The sequence below is a fragment of the Staurois parvus genome, unplaced genomic scaffold (assembly GCF_062004578.1).
Source record: "Staurois parvus isolate SC_StPar_1 unplaced genomic scaffold, SC_StPar_1.0 ptg000168l, whole genome shotgun sequence".
NCBI lineage: Eukaryota > Metazoa > Chordata > Amphibia > Anura > Ranidae > Staurois > Staurois parvus.
In genome coordinates, this window is record NW_028317964.1 from 6,174,043 (window position 1) to 6,193,399 (window position 19,357).

The following is a 19,357-nucleotide window of genomic DNA, read 5'->3' on the forward strand; positions in this document are numbered from 1 at the left end:
CAGAAGTTTCTGTGGCACTGCACAGGTTATTGCATGACCTTTGTCTGCAGTCTAAGAAATGACACTTCCTGTGAAGAAACTACATATCCCACAATCCTTAGGTCTCTCAGTCTATTGCTTTGCACATAAGAGCTATACAATACCTATATTTAACACAAACGGGCCAAGCACTAAAGGGCAGAGATGTGTTTTCATGACACTGGAACTCCCACATTTGTGATGCAACACACAGACGTGGCGAGGCATGGTTTGGAGGCTACATGACCCAGAACAAGACAATGCCTTTCCTTTTAGTGAATAAGGACAAGCTAGGTAAATGAATACATGGACATAGGTAAATCGATCAGCAATGATACTAAAAACTGCAGCCACAACAGGTGAGCTCATCATTTCAAGGTCCAGCTTCTTTCAGATGGGCGGTGACACCCATTCTACATGAAGGCAATGTTCGTTATTGTGCCTACATTCATCTGCGTGCAGGCAGCCTATAAAAGTTGATGCTCAGGCAAAGCAGCGTGTCATAATTAGACATGCTTGCAACATGGATCCAAACACAAGCAAAATTAGACATGCTTGGCAGCATGGATCCAAACACAAGCAAAATTAGACATGCTTGTAGCATGGATCCAAACACAAGCAAAATTAGACATGCTTGTAGCATGGATCCAAACACAAGCAAAATTAGACATGCTTGCAGCATGGATCCAAACACAAGCAAAATTAGACATACTTGCAACAAGGATCCAAACACAAGCAGTGTGCGTTTTTGACACGTAGCTGTATCCAGCTGTGTCTGTGCAGCCGCTGCATCTACAGCCACCTCTATAGGCGGCCTGCACACAGCTTGAGGTGGATGCAGATACAATAACAAACATGGCCTGCATGCAGAACAGGTGTCAACACCTGTCTGAATGAAGCCTAAGGCAAACAAACGACACAAAGAATATAACTAAACTAATACCTGGGTAAAACAGCAAAAACAACTAAAAGTGTGCAATGCCTTTAAAGCTGAACTCCCAGAAAAATGAGATGTAAATAGTGCATTGTGTACCTATTATCATACTCCCCAGTCTTGATTCAAAACACCTCTTCCTATGCCATCCTGCAGTGTAATGGATCAAAGTTACACTTTCCTTTATGGGCACAGCTAGTTTCCTGCCCTATGGGCCAGACATTATGCCTTTGGAGCTTATGAGAGAGGACCTGGTCACTGGAAGTGTCGCCTCCACCAACTGGACGTGTCCACCTCTTGCAGGCAGTGATGGGGACACCCAAAGAATGACCCCAGGAAGTAACTAAAAGAAGAGAAAAGGATTGACATGTGGCTTTGGCTTCAGGTAAGTATAAGCAGTTGTTGACTGCCTACCACAGATATACTACTGCAGAACGGCCTCGCTGCTCCAGATCACGTACATGTCCTGCCTGACGCCCTAGCTGTGCTGCAATTAGTTTCGAACACACGCTGATCAGCGGGTCTCGGCCAATGGTTTATGGCTGGAATCCGCTGATCTACTGAGCGAATGATCAAAGACAGCCCTGTGTTGGTAAACAACACATGGCTCTCTACAGACAGAGACAATGTGCCTTTTTTTCTCCCTGCAAAGCAGGGAGTAAAAACTGGCACATTGCTTAGTGAAAACACCACACAGTAAACACATTACACATTCTAAGGCACATAGTTAACCCTTTGATTGCCCCTAAATGTTAACCCCTTCCCAGCCAGTGTCATTAGTACAGTGACAGTGTATATTATTAGCACTGATCACTGCATTAGTGTCACTGGAGATGTCCATAACATTTAGTGAGTTCCCACCCAGCATCCATGTTAGATTGCTCACCACATTAACGCAGTCACATTACAAGTCGCTGATCGCCGTCATAAGTGGTATAAAAAAATGCCAATATATATATATACACACCATAGTTTGCAGTCGCTATAACTTTCACACAAACCAATCAATATACAGTTATTGGGATTTTTTTTTTACCAAGGACAGAAATTAGGATTTTTAAATTTTTTTTATTGGATATGTTATATAGCAGAAGGTAAAAAAAATTGTTTTTTTTCAAATATTTTTGGTCTTTTTTCTTTTATATCGCAAGAGAATAAAAAATCCAGTGGTGGTCAAATGAGACCAAAAGAATGATATAAAATTTGTTTGGGTACAGCATTGCATGACCGTGAAATTACCAGTTAAAGTAGCACAGTGCCAAACAGCAAAAAAATGGCCTGGTCATGAAGGAGGGTAAAACCTTTTTTGGAGCTCAAGTGGATAATGAGCACTTAGTTATTTTATAGTTTTTTTTTCATACCAGAGGTTAGTTAGGGATGGGAGTTGCTTGCATCTTGTAGTTGGGCTTTAAATCTGAATTTGCGATAAGCAAACATTGTCTACATACATAGAGACCTATCATTTAACTTGGTGTGCCTTGTGTAATTCAGTGTGAAACTTTACCTCCAGTACTACTTCCAGTAATGCAGACCAGTCACTGCTGCTCACTTTCCTTGTGCAGTGTAACTGGTCTTGTCTCCACCCCTCCTGTAGTTATTTTGCAGACAGCCTCTAGTGGGTGGAGCTGTTGAGCCTCTTTGACAGCTCATCTCTCCGCAAAGGCTATGTGCAGCACAGTGATGATGCCACGGATACTTTTACTAGGTAATAGCTGGGTTAGCAAAGACAAAATAGATTTAAAACGTTTGTAGTTATTGAGGAAACTAAAAATAAATAAAAAAATTTTGCCCAGAGTTCAGCTTTAACTTTACAAAGGCGGACACGTTGCATTAATATGATTTTTTAATTCTATAAGACATAATAACCTGTAAGAAGAGTTATTCCTTACACTGTAGCATGTAGATTGAAGGAAAACGTAACCCGGTGAATGCATTAAATGTGTGCGTGGGCCTTAAGGGGTTAAAGATTTATTAAAGATTACCGCAGCAGGTGCACATGGGCAATTTATGGCTGCTAGTCATACAAAGTTGGTTTCATCACTGCATTTTTGTTTAACTCTGTATGCCCTCTCATTAGCCTCTGCTCTTCAGTTTCATACCGCCTGCAATTTCAATTTATGACATCATATCTGGATACTGTTCTGAGCAGCATGCAGGTTATCCTGGGGCTCCACTAAGCTCCACTCTCCAACCAACCAGAAAAGTCTGCCGTTCTACCAGTCTTCAAAGAAAATGATGTCAGATGCTGAAACTCAGACAGTCAACAATCGATGGGGGAGGAGAACAGGTTCACAATGCGTCAAAACAATATCCTTCTGATACTGATCAAAATGTGTTTTGTGTTGCAGATACCAGTCAGTTTTTTTTTATTTTTAAGGAGACGGTAAAGTCCAGAAATCTTTGACAGATTCGGACAATACACCGCTTATGAATGAGTATTAAACTGAAGTTAATTTGGAAAAATATTCTGTCTATCTGTACAATGTTCAACCACTCAAGCAAATATACAAAGTGAAAAGCATAGTGTAAAAAAAAAAAAAGTAAAGCAAAAAAGAAAGTAAAGCATTCAAACTTTTTTTTTTTTTTACTTTCGGTTCTATCAGGTCCTTAGTTTTGCTATCTTTGTCCCCAGTGGGGCGTTTCCTCCCTACTTCCTGTCTGGTCATCAGGACAGGAAATGAGAGCAATTCTACCCCCTGGAGAAACAGACACTAATAACAATACATAAAAGAGATCCTAATGCAGGCCATAGATGGGTCGAAAATCGGCCGATTTTTCGGCCGAAAATAAAATCGGCCGATTTTCAGATCGTTAGTGGGCGATTTGGTCGGCCGTTTTTCGGTATTTTGGCCGTTTTTTTTTTTCTGTAAAGTTGGAAAAAAATCGGCCGATTTTGCCGATCGGCCGATTTTCGCGGCAATTAGTGGGCAAATCGGCCGATTTTTTACCGATAAAAAATCTGCGCATGAGCAGTGACCTGCAAGAGGAAGACAAAAAGAAGAAAAAGAAGAAGAGGAAGACGATGAAGAAGAGGATGAAGAAGAAGAGGAAGAAGAAGAGGATGAAGAAGAAGAGGATGAAGAAGAAGAAGAGGATGAGGATGAAGAAGAAGAAGAAGAGGATGAGGATGAAGAAGAAGAGGATGAGGATGATGATGAAGAAGAGGATGAGGATGATGATGAAGAAGAGGATGAGGATGAAGAAGAAGAAGAAGAAGAAGAGGATGAGGATGAGGATGAAGAAGAAGAAGAAGAGGATGAGGATGAAGAAGAAGAAGAAGAGGATGAGGATGAAGAAGAAGTAGGATGAAAATAAGAAGAATTCCAGTCCAGCAAAAAGTGTCTCTGCAGAGAGCTCCGCTATTTCTGACAGTTCTCTGACAGTTCCTTGACATTTACAGCGGTTGAAACATTGTATCTATTTGTTTCCGAATAAAAACATCTGTATCCTAAATGGAAACAAATAGATACATTGTTGCAACTTCTATAAATGTCAAGGAACTGTCAGAGAACTGTCAAAGAAATAGCAGAGCTCTCTGCAGGGACACTTTTTGCCGGCTCTAGACGGGTAGAAAATCGGCCGATTTTTTTTACCATTGATGGTAACGTCAGCCACTTGAACAACCGATTTTTCGTTTTTTAAAAGAAAAATCTGCAGTTTTTCTCCCCATCTATGGCCTGCATAAGTCTTTCCCACTCCCATTTACATCTAAAATGACATGAATATGCTTTAGGCAGCGCGCCACTTTAAAATGTTTACTGATGGTCAGTCACAACCAAATCAAAGTGCTATATTTATAGGTGATAAAAAAAACATTTTTTACCACCTTTAAATATAGCACTTGCATTTGTCAGCACTTAAAAGTGAAATATGGACTTAAAAAAAATATATATATATATATACTGTATATATATATATATATATATATATATACTCACCTAGGTGGATACAGCATCAGTCCCATGCTGCATCTTTCCCCCATCGGCTCTGCAGTGAGAACTGAGCGATCAAACTCCACTGACCGCTCCGTTCTCCTCCTTCCACTCTGAGCATAGAGCTGTGTCTGTCAGTTACCAGCTCTCTGCTCTGCCACTCACTGGAGAGCCGGGCCTTGGAGGGGCGCAAAGGGCTGGCTTAGGCTCTCGGCAGATCATGGAGAGGCTGAGCTAGCTGCTAGTCCAGGCTTCTGGATGGATCCCAACCATATGGCTGACAGTAGACTTTAGCCCGCTGGTGGATGAAAACTGTACTCCTGTGACCTACAGGAGAAAAACAGCCAAACGAGCTTCGGCTATACAGTACTTCTCCTTAAACGTCAGGACAACTTTGTGAATGTACCCTTGACAAAGTGACTACAGATATTGTGGAAATCACTAAGGTTATACATAGGGGATGGCCTGTAATGGAGGATCTAAACTGTAATATTGTGATTTTCTATCAATTTTGGCTGTGCACATCTTCTACAAAAGAGCATTTTAATTGGTCTTTTTAATGAATATATATAATAAATGGTCATTTTACCCAACTTTTGGGTCCACGTGGTGCCTTCTTTTTCCTCTTCTATTGTTTTGAATACTTGACAGATATGCTTTCAAAGGCATTTTGATTGTTATATCTCTCTCTTCAATACAAGCAGTGAAGGGGTTTATTTACTAAAACTGGAGCTTGTTGAATTAAGCTTTGACAATAAATCCTGGAAGCTGATTGGTTTCTATGCAGAGCTGCACCAGCTTTTGCACTCTCCAGTTTTAGTAAATCAACCCCAATGTTTGCTCCTATTTGGAATTACCAGATAAATGGGTATTTTTAAAGTTGAAGTTTAGAATACATTTTAGGTGGAGTATAGCACTATACACCTTAATGTATCCCATTACCTGCAAGTGGTGGCTTCTGCTAAAAATCTTCCCTTCGGTGCCTACTCCCAGCTGTGGGATACCGTCCTCAGCCGCTGCCTTTTGGTACTGTGAGAGTTAATTGCAGCCTCTGCTATCTATTATTATTTATTTATTACAGGTATGGGGGCGGACTGACTATTCGAGCACTCGGTCACTGCCCAAGGGCCCGGGGTCAGTTGGGGGCCCCATGAAATGCCCCTGGTACCTTTTATAGGCTTTTTTGGGTGTGCTTTGAGTGTGGGCAAGGACACAGGGGCCCATTGATCGCCTATTGCCCGGGGGCCCCATGAGTTGTCAGTCCGCCCCTGTACAGGTACTTATATAGTGACGTCAACTTGCGCAGCACATTACATATATATTGTACATTCACATCAGTCCCTAACCCTCAAGCAGCGTACAATCTAAGGTCCCTAACTTACATTACATACATACACATACTAGGGCCAATTTAGAGAGGAGTCAGTTAACCTACCAGCATGTCTTTGGAGTGTAGAAGGAAACCGGAATACCCAGAGGAAACCCACGCAGACACAGGGAGAGAGAAAAGTTGCACCACTCACACTCTCCCTTATGCACAGAACTTGTTTTCCCAGAATCTCACAATACATCACGTTCTGTGAATTGGTAAGGGAGATCCTGTCATTCAATGCTCCTCCACCCATTTACTGAACGTGATGCATTGAGGGATTGTAGTGGTATGACATGTGTGAATGGTGGAGGCAGCAGAAGGGTGTGGGTGTAACTGTAGCAGAGGCTGCAGTTAAAGTGTTACTAAACCCACAACAGAAAATCATTCTGTATATGCAGTAAAGCATGCTTGTTATACTCACTGTGAAGCCTAAGAAGTTAATCTTACGCATTATGTAAAAAGGCTGTTTGATCCTGTCTTCTTTGATCCTCCCCTTCACCTACTGTTCTCAGTCCATCTGCTGATAGTACAGAGCTCTAAGAGGCACTCTGCGCATGCTCAGTTTAGTGTGTATTGTTAGAGATTTTGTTTTTCTTTGGGAGGGTGCATGTGATTAGCACAGGGCCAATGAGCCCTGTCCAGACAAAGGGTCAGGGGTTATGTAGCTTCATAGGACAGTCAGAGCAGAATGAAAACTCCTCCTACAAGATTAACTAGTGCTCAGCTGGACACCATCCGCTGAGAGCCACAGCAGGAATCTCTGATTCCTGCCACAACTATTCACACTGGCCCTAATTGTCGCTATGAATGTAGCCTAAGGGGAAGATTTTTAGAAGAAGGAGCAGGTGGTGGAGTAGACACCAATACACACAACTAATGTGTACAGTGCTTTATCCACCAAAAATATATACTCAACTTCAGCTTTAACCATGACCAATTAAATCTTTACCCTTGACTCTGGTGTAGCCACCCTGCCCTAACCAGGAGTGTTTATTTAAATTTGGAGTTGCTAGGCTGTAATCAGCCTAAGACGATTGATGATTCAGTTATCTTCAGCTTCTGTGTGCTGCTGGGGAGAGTCCCTGGCAACAGTGTGGAAGGCTGCAACAAAAAAAGTTATGAATAATTAAATAATTGCCAACCACTAGGAGGCTTTTTGCCAGTGGAGCATGTTGGAAGAGGGTATAAATACATTGTTAAGTCAGTCTTTCTCCAAACCTCCTGCATGAGGTGGGAAGCACAGTGTCTGATCCTCCTGGGCCTGCTGCCTGAAGAGAGTGACCATGCGACTAGAATGAGGCCTCCGTTCAAAGCCTAGTATGCTAAACAAAGGGATAGTAGCACCATAAGTTGGGTACCTCAGAAACTGGGCAGAAGCTTGATCTTCAACTGAAGTGTGATGATCCCTCCTTTTATGGCTGGTAGCAGAGTCATTCCGTATCACAGAATGCCGGGTTGGCTTAAAGGTCCTCTATCTGTTAATGCTGTAAGAACTTTTTGTCCCTGTACTGGAGTCTGCCACGTCCATGGGTGTTCTCTGCCCTAAGCTTCTCTCCGAGGAGTGTTAAGTTAAAGTTAACAAACTCCTTGTTTGTTGAGTGCCTAGCGCCCATCTGTTTGCACTACTGATGAAGACTAGACTTAATTTGAAAAATTATTTTTATTGAATTTTAAAAGAAATTTAGAGATACAAAACAGAGCCTATAGGGCATACCCAGGCTCGGTACCACACTTAAACAAGTTACAACATAATTATAACAATTATTTAACCTGTATGCTCATTCTCAAGGTATAACAGAAAAATCTTAAACACCAAAACTCCCAGCTAGGAATTGTACAGGAATGGCAATTTAGGGGCTCCAGACCAATGTGAATAACCAGTCAGGGATCAGAGCTAAATCTACAGAAAGGAACACTGAAATACAATTGGGCTAAGTCTAAGTGTCCTCAAGTGAATCTGAAGAATCCACCCAAATATCCCATATTTTATGAAACTTATAAGGGCAGCCCCTTGAAATGTAGGTGGCCTTATACAGTGACAGCATAGAATTAATTATCTTCTTCCAGGAGTTAGATGTAGATTGTAAGCTTGAAAGAGCAGGGCCCTCGAACCCCTCGTGTATTGTATTGTTACTGTATTGTCTCATGTTCTGTCCCCCTTGCTATTATACAGCGCTGAGCAAACCCTTTGGCGCTATATAAATACTGCATAATAATAATAATAATAGGGGCATTAGGAGACTTCCATTGCAACACAATGGCTTTCCTAGCATAAAACAATAAAACTCCCACTAGGGCTCTGGTGGCCCTACTGTGTGTCAGCCAATCAACCAGCCCCAGCAGGCATACATCCACCGAAAGTGGTACTTTAATGGTAGTAACTGAAAAAATACAGGCCACTACCGTTCTCCCAAAAAACTGAATATGTGGGACCTGCCAGAAAATAAGAAGGAAGTCTGCTGAGGTCGCCCCACATCTCCAGCAGTCAGCCCGAACTGAAGGATATATTCTATGAAGACGAATGGGGGTAAGATAAATACAATGGATGAGGACTAGACTTGACGTGAAATCCTATCCCATCCTGCCTCTGAGGTACCCCTTATGCCTTTGGGGGTCAGGGGGGTTCTACACTGATAATACTGCATTAAAGGAGAAGTACAGCCAAAGCCCTTTTGGCTGTACTTCTCCTGTGGATCAGTTCATTCTGCACCCCTGTGAGCCATTTTCAGCTCACAGCAGGCTGAAACTAGCTGTTGGCTGATGTAACTTAGCCAGTCCAAGCTGGGGAAAGATCCCGACTCTAAAGTCAGGATTCACTCCAGAGTCTGGAGCAGCACCTGGCTCAGCCTGTCAGCATCTGCTTAGAGACTGAACCAGCCGCTCCCTCCCTCTCCAGAGCCCAGCGATCCAGTAAGCGGGGGACAGTGGTGACTGACAGTCCCGCTCTCTGCTCACAGGGGCGGTAAGAACTCAGCGATCAGTGGTCATGTGAATGGGAAGCAAGTGACTGTATATGACTCAGCAATTGTCATTGATTGCACGTCCTGCTCTAAATTATGTCTCAATAGTAAAGTATCTCCATGGGCCACCATACAGTATCTTATCAGCACATATCCAGAGTGGAAATTCCTTTCTGCCTGCCCCCCCCACCCCCACCCCCACCCCCCCAGTCCAGCCCTTCTCTGTTTATTCATCAGTCAGTCCAAAAACTGCATGATGAGAAAGGTTACAACTCCTACAGTGATCATCCACTACATCTTTATCCCACAGAATCATTGGCCCCACTCTAGTCTAATAAAAATGCTTACTCAATTACTTTAATTCCCTTTTTACTAACATTAAGATAGAATAAAGTTACCAACATACTGTATATATATATATATATATATATATATATATATATATATACTGGTGCAGGATGTTGACCTGCATAAAGCCATAGCTATGAAGTGGTCCCTTAGTTGGGAAAATGGACTGGCCTCCTGCATGAAACCCAAAATGGTATCTTAGGTCTCATTCATTTAGGCGAGCTGGAGCATGGAGTACTGCAAAGGTTTTACTAAACATTCATACATTGAGCCTAATGACTTTATATACTTGGATGCCAAGCAATTGCTTATCCCAGTGTGTAAGAGGCCTTACATTTAGAGAACAACCAAGGCTGTCTACTAGACCACACATGGTACTTGGGCATCTACAGAATGTGAAATTATAACGCCTGCAGTTAACAAAAGGTAGAGGTTATTGGATAAGGCAATGGCCATGATGTGAATGACTCTCAGCATCTGATCAATAATGTGACATTCAGTAAGTAACAAAAGACACATACATTCCATGTGCAAACAAACATGATATGGCAAAACATGACTGGCCTAACTTGTAGGAAGGAGTAATATGACATGAAGAAGTAATTAGCGGTGTCCCTTTTTAATTTGGAGAATGAAAAGGGGAAAGAAACAATATTCTTAAAATTAGTATTTTATGAAAGTCTTTAAAAATATTGTACACACGCCTTATTGGGTGAAGAATTTAGTAAATGTTGCAGAGGTTGGGGAAAGCTGGCATAAATATGAAACATGAGCAAGGAGGGGCACTGCTGGAGCAGACATACCCAACCAAAGGATTTTATTGTGATATCATACACCTTCTCAATAATCTTGATATGGTGAATTTTGTAATTCCAGTGTTAAGAGACGCCAAGCCTAAAATTAGCTTAGTCTATAATTACAGCAGCAGACGCTTAATGTGGGTTGAGGCTGTTCTTTTTGGCTGATACTCCAGCCTGAAGGACAGCAATGAAACTGCCACACATAGATATGGCAAAAAAGTGTGTCTATTGGCTCCTAGAAGCCATACTTTCTGGAAGCTTAATTTGTGTGTTATGGAAAGCTATAATAAAGAAAAAAAAAAAGAAAACTGTTCCCTATTATGTTACACAGCATATTCATTTTGTTCCCTATTATGTTACACAGCATATTCATTTTGATTGCTATGGCATTTTCCTTACACAAAAGTGGCAGACAGTTATAACATGTTCGTTATATTAATCATGCTGTCATTTTTCCAGAGTTTCTTTTTTTAAATATATCTCATACATTTTACAACTTCTCCATATCTTCCAACTATCCTCCTTTAGTGGTAGTCCTGTGAAAATAACAGTCCCTGGAATTCATAAAGACAGGCGCAGGCAGAGTTTGTGAAAGTGTCTCTCATGCATTCTAAAAGTGGTTAAGATTGCACTAAATTCATGTATCTGCCTAGAACTTGTACTTGAATTTGGCTCATGCAAAGCCACCTTTAGAATGCATATGAGACACTTTTTGCAAAATCTGTCTGAGCCAGTTTTTCTTTTTGTACGCCAAAAAAGAGTTGGTCTTAATTATCTCCACGTTTACATTTGGCGCATTCAATGCGACACAATGTAAAAAATCTAAATTTGGTGCACGAGTCTCTGTCAGGACCAAAGGCGTCACAAATGCTTCATGAGTTTGACACAATACATTACAAGAGAGATTATTGCCAGAAAAGTGGCACAGCAGTTATTCAGATCCCCTCAGTGTGTTTATGTGATACATCATATGGCCAAAGGTTTTCAGTATGTTCTGATGTGTAAGCAAACATTAACTCTGCTCAGGTGTACTATAATCAATCAACGGCCAAGGGAAGAGTGGCAGAAAAAACGACACTAGAGCTGCAGCTCTCATATCAGGAGCAGGCCAGAAGCTGAAATTATGTTATCTGCATTAAAGAAAAGTATTAATCTTAAAGTACAGTGTACCAATCCAGCCACACCTGAGCAGAAGTAACATTTGTTTACACATTAAAACTTACTAAAATCTCTGTGCCTAGAGTTGAGCTTTAAAATGTGTTGCTGGGAATTTGTACCCATTTAGCCAACTTGTGAGGTCAGGTACTGATGTTGGATGAGAAGACCTGGCTCACAATTGTCATTCCCATTCATCCCAAAGGTTTTGAGATGATGATTCTGTGCAGGCCAGTCAAGTTCTACACCAAATTTCTCAAACCATATCTTTATGGACCTGTCTTTGCGCAAAGAGGCACAGTTATGCTGGAACAGTAAAAGGCAAATCCCAAATCGTTGCCACCAGATTGGAGCACCCAATTGTGTTAAACATCTTTGTACTGTACTCTTTAGCATTAAGAGTACCCTTTACTGGAAACACCTGAATAATTCAGAGAGTTGCCTATATATGTTTGGCCATTTAGTTTATATTTTTGTAGTTTCTTTCATGCTGATGTTGGCCATGGTGAATGCACACAATTTTGTCATGATTTGAGTACTTCTTTGCCTAAATATTTTGCAGTACAAGGTATCCTTCTTTCCAGTTTCAGAACATTGGGAGGCATGTATTTCACCCACCTGATATCTTGAAGATGGAACCACCAACGATATAATTATCCATGCTGCCAGCATCCCAGAGGCTAGCTGGTAGTCAACACACCTTCCCATCCTCATTTATACTGTAAATAAAAAGAAGAAAAAATTTTAGGCCTATCTGGCACATGGTCAAAATTTGACACAATATGGTAGTTTGAGAAGTAAAAATGGAAATACATGACTGAAGGTGAATATGTGCCACTATCTAATATTATACCATAGTCTTGCTTATTGGATGAAGCCAATAAGGTTTGCAAGTTAAGCTGGCCATACATGTTAAAACTGAGTTCCAGGCATGGCAATTTTTATATAGTTGCATTGGTCCAGCTTGGACCAATGCAAGTATGCATATGCCATACCTGTGAGATTCCATGGAAGCAGGAGATCACTGTAGTAGGCACTGAACACATAAAATTGCTTGCTGGACATGGGCGCCATTCAGGGAGAATTTTCAATTCTCTAATAAATGCAAAGTTTCTCTGATTGAACAAGGTGGAGAGCATGATGTCATCAACTTGCCTCTCCACCTCGTCCAATCAGAAAATGCTTGAGAAATGCAAACTGTTCCCTGAATGGGGCCTTTGCTAAGTTGGTGATCTCCTGTGTCTAGGAAGTAGCATGGCAGCTTCTCAGCACAGGACCCAGAAGCTAGTACAGATAACTGCAATAGTGGTGCATACTACAGTGATTTCAAGCTTCCACAAGGAGGTATGGCACATAAATGCTTACATTGATAGACCAATGTAACTATGTAAAAATTGCTATACCTGTAAGCTCCATACTTAATGACAGTCATGTGACATATCTGAAGATCTGGAGCCCATGGTTGTATTACAGAAAGCCTTTACACATAGATCGGTCTCAGCTATCATTGTGATTAGCCATCTCAGGCCAGTAGAATAAAGCTTATGGTTGGATCTCACAGGTACTCACCTTCCTATCCCCACCCTTTGCCCCTTCCCCTTTCTAACTTCCTTTGTCTTTCTTCCAGCCCCCTCCCCCCCTAACACTTTGATTTTACTACTTTAATGAACTACCAGTTTGCATACTCCCCTTACACTGCTCATATGGTAAAACTCATCTAAATCGTGCCTGAGAAATTGCCATATGGCCATACACCCCACATTTACTCTCAATCATAGTAAGTCTATGGCTCTTCCTATCAATGTGTTTTACCTGCTTTTGGATATGTATTAATTATTTTTGCAATGGTTAACAGGAGCCCTGCTCTGCAATATCCTTTATTGTTGTCATTCTTCAATATTATTCTGCTCTGCATAACTGTTCATTGTATTCTGCCTTGAAAACCAATAAATACTTTGTGAATTAGAACTGCAATACCTGCCATTGATCTTAGAGATCTCTCTTGTTCAGTTCTGCAGGTTGAAAGAGAGAAGTCACTTGATTCCCCCATAAATGCGAAACAGTATGGATGGACAAATCTGCAGTACTGCTACTGTTATCTGAAAGCCAGCAGCCACAGCTGTAAGGATACCAAAATCGTTGCCTGCATTTGATTGGATGCAGACACCGTTCAGACACAAATTTTCAATGCCAGGCTTAAATGCTTGTTTAGGTCTGGGGAAATAGGAAAAGCAATTTTACTTACCTAATCCTCTGCTCTCAAAGGTTTTATCTGTGGTTTAGTATTGGTCCCTGCAGCCTCACCTTCCCTGTGTCCCAGCGATCCTCTGACTTCATCTAGACCAATGCAGGGCCAAAAAAACCTGGACGGGGCATGGGGACACAGAGCGACAACCCAAAGATAGAGCATAGGGGAGCGCAGCTGGTGCAGGAGCTGAGAACCAGATAAGTAAAACTTCTGTTCCCATCCCCGGGACCTAAATGAACATTTAACTCTTGCAGCTCCTGCAGTTTGGCTTTAAAGACTGCATGAGATTAATACTAAGAAAAAGGGCCTATAACTGCCTGCAGTTTCCCTGACAGTGATGTCCCTGGTACAGTCTGGATAAGGGAAGGAAAACAAAGTGGTGAAGCTCACTGCTGACTGTGGCTGGGCCAGAATAAGCGTCACTAAGTTTAATCACATGCAAAGCAATTGTTCAGGAATAACAGGAAAATGAGGACTGCCAAACGGAGCTGATTAATGTCGTACAGAGCAATATGCTATTCCACCTTCTCACTAACATTCCAGAAGACTGAACGCTTACAGCTCAGCCAGCATTTTATTTGCACCCCGAACTATTGTGGAAAATGGTCATCAAGAAACTCTAGTATAGTCTACAGCTCCCAGAGAAAAAAATAGATAAGTGTGCCGTCTAGACAAATGAAATGAAAACATATGAGCTTAGCGGTCACTTTTCAATAAGTAAAACAACTTGTCAAACTGTTATCAAACCCTCTAATCGCAGCCCACAGGAGATCCTCTTCGACGGCTGGATCACAACTGGTGTTTATTAAAAGGATCATATCAAACTGGGGATTAAAAAAGTCAAAACAAATATACAAAGGAAATTATGAAAAGTATTCTTTCCTAGAGTGCATAGTATGTTCATTTCCCTCTGGGTCCGAAAAACAACTATTCTCCTCACTTTTCCCCTACTCAAATCACAACACAGCAGTGTGAAGTCATTCTCTTTATGACCACACCAGCAATGCATTCTGCATTAAAGAAGAACTCCAGCATATTTTAGTTATGGATTGAACCCTCCTTCAAGTTGTTATGGTTATTTATAATACCATTGCTGAGATATCTGATTATGACACTGGGACAGGAAGTAAGAAAAATCTCCCTAATAGGGACACAGCAATAATAGATCTTTTATAGCAGATTAACTGAGGGATAGAACCTCTTTACTGCTGTTTGTGCTCCCATTGGTGGCATTTTCTTTTTTTTACTTTTGTGTCGCTTGGGCAGGAAGTTAGGAAAATCTCACTATTAGAAAAACAGGCTGCATTCAAGCCGAAACAGGTCTGTTTCTCGTTCTATCCAAATCTAAAAAAAAAAAAAAAAAGGCAATGGGGTTGATTTACTAAACTGAAGAGTGCAAAATCTAGCTCATAGAAACCAATCAGCTTCCAGATTTTTTTTCTCGAAGATTGATTGAACAAGCTGAAGTTAGAAGCTGTTTGGCTACCAGGCACAGCCACACCAGATTTACACTCTCCAGTTTTAGTAAATCAGCCCCAAAGAATTCAATGCAATGGCTCAGCTACAGATGTAATAATACTGATTGCCTGGCTGATTCATAGGCCTTAATGTGGAACTACAGGCAGTGCCAGGACAAGGTTGTCCAGAACCCAGGGCCAAACTGCGCCTTTCTCCCCATTCATGATGTGCAAGTTTTGGGGATCCTACACGCAGCAGTCACCCGCTTTTCAAAATCACTTCCACTATCACTACTCCTGTCAGTTTTGTAACAGAAGGAAGGTGCCCCCATCTCTACAGGAAACCATTGCACCCAGGTCAGCTGCCCCTCCCACCGATCCCTTTTTAGCATACTTACATTGGTCCAGCCTAGTACAATGTAATTACATATATCTCCTACCTGATTGACTGCTGTGGAAGTTTTCATTCGCTGTAGTGGTCATAACTACTTTATTTATAGCATTGATCTTCAGGTCCTTTTGCAAGCAGCTGCCACATTGCATATTGCCCATAGAATGCCTTGTGATTTTTTAGTGAATACAAGGTGTCCTCTGATAGGACGATGTGGTAAGGATGTCACTGCCCCTGCTCTCTACCTCATCCAATCAGGGAATGCCTTGTATTTATTTCTTAAATATACAAGGTGTTCTGTCAATGTCAGCACTGCCCCGTGTACCCCCCCTCTTCCTGGTTAGTGTGCAGAGGCAAAACTGCTCAGCACAGAACCTGGAAGATCGCAGTTATCACTGTATTAGCAGTGACCACTACAGTGATTATCAGCTTCCCCAGTGACCGCTCACATATGACACATATGACACATGCATACTTACATTGTGTCAAGCTAGTAGATACGCACAAAATACCATGGCTGGAGTTCAGCTTTAGTGGTATCATAGTCATGCATAGCAGATCTAATTTTTTCTGTAATCATATGCTGAACACTTTTTCCTAGTAAGTGATTTAAAAGGTATTGAAACCAAAGTTAACCAGGAAACTGGCAGTTTCAGGAAGAAAACAGCAACAGCTGATTCCTCTCAGTACAAGTTTTCTTTAAAGTCCAACTCCTGGCATATAAAACATTATCCTTTGTAGTGGGGCTGCACTCGCACTGCAGGGGTTAATAACTAATTTTGTCTAGCGGAGAGGGAAAAAAATGTACTTACCCAATCCTCCACTTCCCTGGCAGACAGTGCTTCCTCACACTGTAGCAGTGGACTGTCCCTCGGCATCATCATATCCAGTGCAGGGTTATGGACCCTGCTCTGGTCTGGATGATCTCAGGATCCTAGATGCTGCTGGGACCGGTCTAGCAGGGAGGAGCAGAGGATCAAGTAAGTAAATCTCCTTTTATTGTCCCCCTTGACATAAATGAGCAATTAACCTTTGTAGTGCGGGCACAACCGCACTGCAAGGGATAATTTTTTATTTAATTCTTTTTAAAGCCCAAGAGTTGGGCTTTATAGCTGTAGTTTAGGCATGTCTGTTTTTACATTGGGACATTGGTCCAGCTTGGAGCAATGTAACTAATGTATGTATGTGCCATACCTGTGGGAGCCCTGTGGAATCTGGAAATCACTGTAGTAGGCACCACTTCTACAGTGATCTCCACTAGCTTCCGTCTCCCATACCAAGTGACTTCCCTGCTGCTTAGTGAAGACAGGAGGTCATTCTTGGCATGGATGCCATTTATAGAACATTTCACAATCAGAAAATGCCTTACATTTTTAAGTTCCATAACAAGGCAATCAATATGAAGAATGTAAAAGTGGCAGTATACTGAAAGAGTGCTGCTTAAACAGGTCCTCCTTGCCTTCTGCAATGAATCTCTAGGATAAGGTGCTGCACTGGTGGAGTAGGATGCAAGCATGGTTTAATCCAGACTGCGGCTGGGCCACACAGTCCTTCCCCAAACTCAGAGAAGTACTCCAGAAGAACTCAGAGATCCTCTCTGCACTGTCCCTGCTCCCCAGGAACCGTTCCTCGCTCTGTTCCTATCTGTCCTTAACCAGCATATACCTCTCCCTATCTAGTCACTCCTTATATTGCAGGCACGCCAGACTGACCCAGCAGCAGCTATATACAGGTGAAACTCAAAAATTAGAATATCGTGCAAAAGTTAATTTATTTCAGTAATGCAACTTAAAAGGTGAAACTAATATATGAGATAGACTCATTACATGCAAAGCAAAATAGTTCAAGCCGTGATTTGTCATAATTGTGATGATTATGGCTTACAGCTCATGAAAACCCCAAACCCACGATCTCAGAAAATTAGAATATTGTGAAAAGGTGCAATATTCTCGGCTCAAAGTGTCCCACTCTAATCAGCTAATTAAGCCATAACACATGCAAAGGGTTCCAGTCACCAATATCTCCTGTATCCATCACTTATCACAAACTGTCACCATTTTACACATTGTGTTGTACATACTGGGATTATTCATTCAGTTTATCCTATGGATTGAAATCATTTATCTGGATTTGTTTTTAGCGCTGCATTTTCTTTTTTAGTATTTTATGAGGTTTTATTATGGTTGCCTTTTTGTGCTTTTAGCTGCTATTACTACTAAGCACTCACTGAGCATTTTTTTTACTCTATAGGGAGACAAGGCACTTTGCTTTGTCATGCAGTGAGACTGCATTGAAATAACCAGCCAATGCAGTCCCACCACATGTGGTGTGAATGGACCCTCATCATCTATAAAAGTGATCTCCAAACTGCAGCCTGTGGGCTGGATGTGGCCCTTGGCTTGCCCTTATTTGGCCCTTTGGGCAATATTCCACCAACTGACACCAATGATAGGACACTATTCCCCCCGCTGACACCTTCAATGAGGTACTATAATTCTTAGTGATATCAACAATGAGGGACTGTTCCTCCCATTAAAACCCATGATGGGGCACTAATGCCGGGGTATTTTATACCCCACTGACAACAGTTCAGCTTCCCTAAAGCCTAATAGGAAGTAAATTGGCCCTTTGCTTGGAAAATTTAGAGACCCCGGATCTAAAATATTACATACACAGCAGTTTCTCTATGACTGTAGACAATCCAAGAAAATCTAGGCTTGTCAGGCTCCCCTTTGCTCTTTGCCTCTTTGCTTCAGATAAGATTCTGCTGTGTTACATTTCTTTCTGATAATACAAGTAAATTTTAAATATTCACATTGGCTGTAATACCTTCCTTTCCTCAAAAAAACTGAAGTATGGTAATCGTTACTGGAGATGACAGCGGGAGATATCTGGGGAAATGTAACCGCTGTATGTGTTTGGTGAGGTAATTATTCATGTAATAAAACAAATCAAGCTCATGGAGCTGAAGGAAATCTGTAATGAGAGAAAAATGTAGGCTACCATTGGTGACCTACATTTAAGAATTACTAGTTGCCTGGGTGTCTTATGGATTCTGTGGTTTCAGCGCTTCAGGCCTCCTGCATACTTTTCTGGGATTAGTTAAACAGCCAGGCAACAAGCCATTACAGAGGGTCAAAAAAGTCAGCCGACATATTGTTTTCATGACAAGTTTCCATTAACAGGTAGCCAAGGAGTCTGGTGATGGAGTGGTCTGTTCAGATGAGAGCTTGCACATGATTTTCTGTACCCTTTATACCAAACATTAACTTATCACCAAAGAGTATTAGTAATTCATTAGTATCACAGGACTTAATTGGTGTTCAGGGATTGCACTGTACCCCTGCTATAAACTGGTGTTCTGCACTGAAATTTAAAAATAACTTTGAAAGCATTTTGCTATGCCTTCTTAATAGCAGGTGGAGGTGTTTTGTAGTATTAACATACTTCCTGTCTTAAGGTGATAATACAGCAGGGTTATAGTAAGCGTTTTCACCCTATGGCAGAAAGTACCTTACTGGCAGGACCACCAAGTGAAAATAAAGGAAATAAACCAGAAAAAAAGGAAACATACGGCCATTTGTCTGTCTGTCCCATTACCCCCCTGTGAATGAGTCCTTATTATACATTGGAATTTGTTACAAACATGGAGCAATATGATGTATGGACATCTGTGTTCAACCCGGCAGTCTGCTTCCCTAGATCATGGACTGTCTCCCTATGCAGAAATCCGGCTCTGACA

General features: G+C 41.5%; 1 protein-coding gene across 1 annotated transcript in view; it reads right to left on the reverse strand.

Moving 5' to 3' along the window:
• Positions 1-19,357, reverse strand: part of ADAMTSL3 (ADAMTS like 3) — a 670,777-nt gene that overhangs the window by 636,491 nt on the left and 14,929 nt on the right. The window contains exon 2 of the mRNA XM_089676419.1: positions 12,138-12,238. Coding sequence (XP_089532545.1) covers positions 12,138-12,233 — 96 coding nt within the window. The 5' untranslated portion in view covers positions 12,234-12,238. The remainder of the gene's footprint in view (positions 1-12,137; positions 12,239-19,357) is intronic.